This window comes from Chaetura pelagica, unplaced genomic scaffold (genome assembly GCF_000747805.2).
Source record: "Chaetura pelagica isolate M959 unplaced genomic scaffold, ChaPel_1.0 scaffold420, whole genome shotgun sequence".
Lineage (NCBI taxonomy): Eukaryota > Metazoa > Chordata > Aves > Apodiformes > Apodidae > Chaetura > Chaetura pelagica.
This window is the reverse complement of record NW_009951919.1, coordinates 2,895,953-2,902,243: the sequence shown is the minus strand read 5'-3', so window position 1 is coordinate 2,902,243 and position 6,291 is coordinate 2,895,953. Positions and strand designations below refer to the sequence as shown.

Sequence of the window (6,291 nt, the reverse complement as noted above, 5' to 3'; positions counted from 1 at the left end):
ATTTGGTCTGCAGAGGATGGGCAGGAGGAGGGTCTGTGGATCTTGTTCTTTGGTTGCAGTACATATATTCTGTATGGTCCAGGTTTGTGTGGCTTTCAGTACGTAATGTGCTTTTCCCTGGGCCATGGATTAGGGAGCTAAAAAGAATTTAAAATGCTTCCAGACTTACCTTAGAGGTAAACACGTGTTGAACTGGTAAGAGGGATCAATATGCAGGTTTTCCCCTCACTCCCTTCTGAAGCAATTGCCTTGCCAGTCAAAATAGGCGTATTCCAAATTTAGCTGCATCGCACGCATGGATCTGGGGTTGCAGGAAGAGCTCTGCTGACAGACCCTAGCACTTAGTCCCCTCAAGTGTGCTGTCTGAGTGCCACTGGCTGGAGTTCAGCTCCTGTTTGTAATTTGTTCTCTTCGTTGTGGCAGCCAGCAGCAATTGCTCTTTCCTAATTCACTGTGTAGCACTGTAAATCCCAGCTGCACGTGGTGCTTTAAACTGTTCTTAGAGTTAATGCTTTGCTCCCTGAACACTTAATCTAACCTTTTGGGCCATCGTAGTGTTGTGGTGTTATAGGTGAGAAAACCCTGCTATGTGTTTCTCTCTTGGAGTGTTGTTAATCTGCGTGGAATGCTTCGTGCATTCTCTGATTTGGAGTGAAAAAATATTGACCAACTCTGGGTATTGCTGTTAACTTGCAGGTGGAATTATTTCATTTATTTAAGCCTTGTTATTCTGTGTTTGTAATTCTTAGATTGCAAGAAGACCCTCCTGTGGGTGTCAGTGGTGCACCATCTGAGAATAACATCATGCAATGGAATGCTGTTATATTTGGGTAAGAGTTTTTGATCAGTATAAAATTCTGTATCAAAGGGCTAAATATGACGAAACCTGAGTTTTATTTTTACAATTATTCTTTTATGTACATACAGTCAGGAGACTTAGAAAAATGACCAAGTGTGCTGTTGTGGAAAAAAATCTGGTTTTAGGGGTAATATGCAGGAAAGAAAAATGAAACATTTCTTCCTTTGTTTTTGTTTGTTTGTTCAATAAAGCTTGCATATGGCTTAATAAATAGGTTAGACTGTGTAAGAGTTTGGTTATGAAAAAGCAGGCTTGCTCTTGGAAGGACAGAAGAGCTGCATGTTATTGGCCATTAAAACCAGATGTGTTAGTGGTGATTGGATTGATTCCCAGCTGAGGGAGGCACAGGTTCTGTCTAGGAAGTGACATGACATATCCTACAGAGCAGGAACTGGCTCAGTGTCCTTCCATAAAACTGAGCTATCCTTGCTAGTAATTTGCTCATTAATTCCAGTGTAGTCACGTAATGGCCCATGTATTGGTTGGGATGATGGTCAAGTAGGTGTCTCCACCTGCAGACTGACTGTGGGAAAGTGTCTCAGATATGACAGATCTTGGAGGTTGCCTCTGGATACATCTCTAAATATTTACTTTATTGCCTGTACTTACATCTTGGGAAGAAGATGAGCATTAATTGTGCATGTTTCAAAATAGATAATTATCATTTTTAACTGGAGTTTGTTTTTTAAATCTTTTCAGGCCAGAAGGAACACCTTTTGAAGATGGTAAGCAGCTAATTCCTGTATCCTGTCCTTCTGACAAATATTGCCAGTGTTAACATTGTTCTGCTTTGAAAAAGTAATCGATGTTACCTGTATAAAATTTGAAACAAACTGACCAAGCAAGTGAAGGATTAAGGTCTTGTTGGCTGTAAAAAGACATGTTTTGATGTAAGCAGTGTCTTGGCATACATGGTTGATGGTCAGAGTGCTGCAAAGCCATGGTGCTATCAAGACTTGTTTGTACCCACACAGTAGAGCCTTTAGGGGGGAAGCTGGTCTCCTGCTGCCAGATGTTTTCCCATCTCCACAGCTGAGCTTTACAAGCCCATGTGCTTTTCTGGTTCCATCTTTGTGGCATGTTTGATTCATCTCTGTTCTAATGAAGAACAGGTGAAAAGCCCTGAATTGTTCTGAATATAGAACACAGGGGGAGGGAATACCAAATTTGTACATAAACATGAAAGTTGGTGTGTAATGAACCTCCCTTAGGCATTTGAGGAATAATGAGTTTAATAATTATAGTATTATTGCAGTAATTGACAGCAGATGGGTTTTTCTCTGCATTGGGTTGGAGGAGTTAGAGTAAATTATTCACTGATCCATAAGAAAGGTTTTCAGTGAATCAGTTGTGAACTCCAAAGACTGAGATTGCTGGTGATGAAATTCCAGTGTTTGTGCTGGTACCACCAGTGCCTTCATAATGAAACACCTTAAAGTCACTGAAGTCCATGGAACTGAGATGTTGGGTCACAGAAAAATGGGAGGGTGGTGTGATAATTGCTGCTGGCTCCAGCTGCCTTTGACATGTATACAGCGAGTCTCCAGGCTCCTAGCTGGCTGCTGCTGGGCTGGGTTTGTCACTGTCCCCAAGTCGTGGTTCCATAGCTCTGTTATCACTTGAAATACAGGAAAATAAACCAGGCTCAGTGTTGTTTGTTTATATAATGGTGAGAAGAAATATTGATCATGGAGCACATAAATTAACTTGTTGTCTATGTTCCTCAAGGTTTCCTTTTGTTGTGAATTATCTGATTGTACTTCTGTTTGTTTGTACAGGTACTTTTAAACTAGTAATAGAATTTTCAGAAGAATATCCAAATAAGCCTCCAACCGTTCGGTTTTTATCAAAAATGTTCCATCCAAATGGTGAGTAAATAATTTTTATTTAGCCATAATACCCATTAAATATGATGGTGTGGTCATGTGTTCTGTGTAGCTCCAGAAGGCTTTAACAGCTCTCCATCTCTGTTCATTGCCACCCCCTAAGTAGATGCCTGGGACAGCAACTGCTTGATGAAAAATTAAGAATGATGATGCCATTAAGAAGCAGCTCTCTGTCTCTTCCTAATCAATATCTAGCCTCAGTAGCAAAGCCTGTGAGCATTTTCAGCTGCAGCTGCACTTAGACTGGCTTAAAGAGGCACTTCAGGTTGCAGATTCTTGCCCTCTTCCATTAAGCAGTCATGTTTGTGCAGCCACCATGTGAATTGGAGGAGGGAACCGATTGTGCCAAATGTTACTTTATTTCTGTCGGGAGACATTTCAGCCCAGTCTGTGCCTTGGCTGGGCTCACTGGACCAACCAGTACAGCACAAGGAGGAGGTAGGGGTAGAGAGGAGGAGGAGGCTCACCTCAAACCAGTGATGGGGACAGCCTGGTGAGGGAGTGCCAAAGTTCCTGCTCCAGCACTTGGCTTGGATCCAGTTACTCTTGCATGCAGAAAATACAAACTATGCCTTTTGGTTTCCAGGCCCCTCTGTAGCAAAGGGGTGTAAGTTCAATTTGAGCATTGAAGCATAAGCCCATTCCAGCATTTCCTGTAGAGCAGAGGTGACTCAATTCTGTGACTCCTTCAGCTTCAGGAGAAGGTGCAGGCCATGTGCCTCTGACAGGGGGGTTGAAATTTGGGGATTTTATTGATCAGAACAAGTGAGAAGACAAGGGTGTGGGAGCTGGACTGGCAGATCAGTTCATACAGGCTCTTCTAGTAAGTCTACTGGCAGGTATCCAGACAGGAGCAGGATTCCAGGCAGCCTTGTCAGTGTTTTCTGCCTTAGTGCAGAGTATGTGGAAGCAGGACCAGAGCTCCCTGTGTTCAGTTTGTCCAGACTGGGAGATTCTGGGCTGCTGCAGTGGGTTCCACTCTTGCAGTACATGTCTCACTGCTCTCTGGCAGCCCTCACCTCTGCATGCGTCTGGGCCAGTCACACAAGAGGAGCAGGAAACCAAATCTGACAGTTCCTGTGCTAGTGCCATAATCTTTAGACCTTTCTTCTTTCCCCCCTTGAATGTTCCTTTGCTTCCAGTAGATCTCCTTCAAAACACAGGCATCAAACTACAGGGAATTGTAAGACCTAACTGCTGTTCTCTTTCCTAAAGCATTAATTTAAGCACAGTCTGCATTGGCAGAGTCACTCTGCCTTGAACAGCACGTAATGAACAAACAAGAAATTAAATCTGATAGTTTCTAAGTGAGACCTGTGTTGTGCTTGCAGTTTATGCAGATGGCAGCATATGTTTAGATATTCTACAGAATCGCTGGAGTCCAACATACGATGTTTCCTCTATTTTAACTTCAATTCAGGTAACTTTGTATTTATTTTAGCAAATAATTATGCTGCATGTTTGCATAATTAGTCTCTGCTCCAGAATACACAGCTCGGGGATGGGACAGCGGGTGTCTGTATCAAGGGGGGCTTCACACATTCCTTTAGCTAAGCAGTAGCTTTTTAGATCAAATAAAGGCTACGGTGCTGAGCTGTGTCATGGCTAAATTGGAGCTAGCAAGCTGCCATTGGATATTACTTAGAGGGAAGGAGTTACTGATTTTAATTCCTTTTTAACTGTTTTTAGTCAGGATAGGGCATCAGATGTAGAAATTTGCCTAGTGCTTGAAACACTAACCTTGCCTTAGGAAGTCCTCAAGGAGGCTATACTGCTGAAACCTGCTTTACTTGCAATCAGTAAAAATGGCCTGGCACAGCAAAAATAGACTTTTTTTTTTCTCTCTCTCTCTCCTGTGTGATTGTTTCTACAATGATGTTTTGTGGCAGGCACCTGAAAGCCCCTCTTTGGTCCTGAATAGAAGTGTAATTACCAAATAATCAATTATCATACTGTGAATTGGCACAAAGGACCATGTTAGGTTTGTGAAGCACAAAGTGTCTGCAGTGCTAATGCTCCTGCAGTGTGTAACTTGGGGTTCACTGGATTAATTATGGTCCCTAACCATAGCTGAACTTTGTTTTTAAATCGGGCTCCTCTGAGTCCCGTCTCCTTCCTGAAACGCGGGTGGTTTGAAAACTGAAGGTGATTTTTTTTTTTTCCCTGACTTACAGTGTGCTGGTTGGTCTCACATTCTGTTTTCCCCTCTTCACAGTCTCTGCTGGATGAACCAAACCCCAACAGCCCAGCCAACAGCCAGGCAGCACAGCTCTACCAGGAGAACAAGCGGGAATACGAGAAGAGAGTTTCAGCCATTGTCGAGCAGAGTTGGAACGACTCGTAACACCTGCTCCATGACTCCCCATCCTCCTCCTCATCATCATGTACCATTTAACCCTCAATAAGAAAGGCTACCCGAAATTTTCAAGTGCCACAGTTCTAAGAATTTGCATAAAAACTCATTTGCAACCAAAATTAAGCCCTCCAGTTTAGGAAACTTAAAAGCTTGTGTATCTTGATTAACGTACTTTTTATTGCATGGTATGAACTAAGTTATTGCTGCATAAATTTGTAATATATCCTGTTTGTAATTTTTTTTTTCCAAGTGTATAATGTTGGTGTGGAGTTTTCATGACAGAATATACACATTTTGTAAATCTGTACTTTTTCAAATATTGGATGCCTTATTTTTGAATTCTTTAGATTTTTAAATTGGAGAAAAGCACTTAAAGTTTTTATATATAAATATTTCATGTAAAACTGTTAAATACATAACCTTAGTGTAAGACATTCTGCTCTCCCTCTGTATCTCTTTCAAAGGGCTCATTTTTAGTTCTCTTTTTGGTGCATCCTAATTATACCATGCACTTTACAAACAGAAAAGTCAATTCATGATGTAACTGTCTTCACTGGACATCTCTGCTTCTGCACCAGAGCTGAACTTGATTCTGCCTCCTCAGTTGTATGAGGAAGAGAAGTGTTGGTACCTGCCAACTAAAACTGTTGTGCTGAAGGTCCAAGTTTGCAGAGCTGCAAACAGGACCTGGAGGGCCAGGCTTGATGATCATGTATTCTGGTAACTTGTATTTTTCAGGGAGATTGTATTTTACCAATTTGTAAAATGTTGTCTAAATCTGTTCTATATTCCCATCCTGATACTGTAATAGAGTTTGGAATCCCTCCTGAAGAGGTGTCCCATTAGTTTCCCCTGGGGGGCAGGGGGGAAGTTAATCAGTACCAGCAGGGAACACACTTGCAGCTGCAGTGGCCTCTGTGGAACTGGGCTGTGTACCACATGGTTCAGGTCACCTGGCTTCATCATGGAGGTTCCACATACCCTAAAATGCCCAGTTTTAAAGAAGTTTGTGGTTTTCTGACTTGCAATTCATACTGTTTTTACCATGCTAAAGAATTCAGGCTTTTATTCTTTTCTCCCAGCAACAAAATTGTAATCCCTTTGGCACAATTTCAACCACCATGATGGGTATTAAACCCATGGATCTCGTACCAAAATAGAGGTTGGAATTGCCCAAAATGCAATGGAAG

The 6,291-nt window shown here is 41.9% G+C and overlaps 1 protein-coding gene across 1 annotated transcript; it reads left to right on the top strand.

Annotated features, from left to right (window-relative positions):
* The first annotated feature begins 753 nt into the window (after positions 1 to 753).
* UBE2B (ubiquitin-conjugating enzyme E2B) lies at positions 754 to 5,535 on the top strand. The gene is made up of 5 exons (XM_009995488.1): positions 754 to 830; positions 1,559 to 1,584; positions 2,638 to 2,727; positions 4,077 to 4,165; positions 4,961 to 5,535. The coding sequence occupies exons 1-5, from the start codon at positions 805 to 807 to the stop codon at positions 5,087 to 5,089; spliced, it is 360 nt and encodes a 119-aa protein (XP_009993790.1). The 5' UTR covers positions 754 to 804; the 3' UTR covers positions 5,090 to 5,535.
* Positions 5,536 to 6,291: the final 756 nt, after the last annotated feature.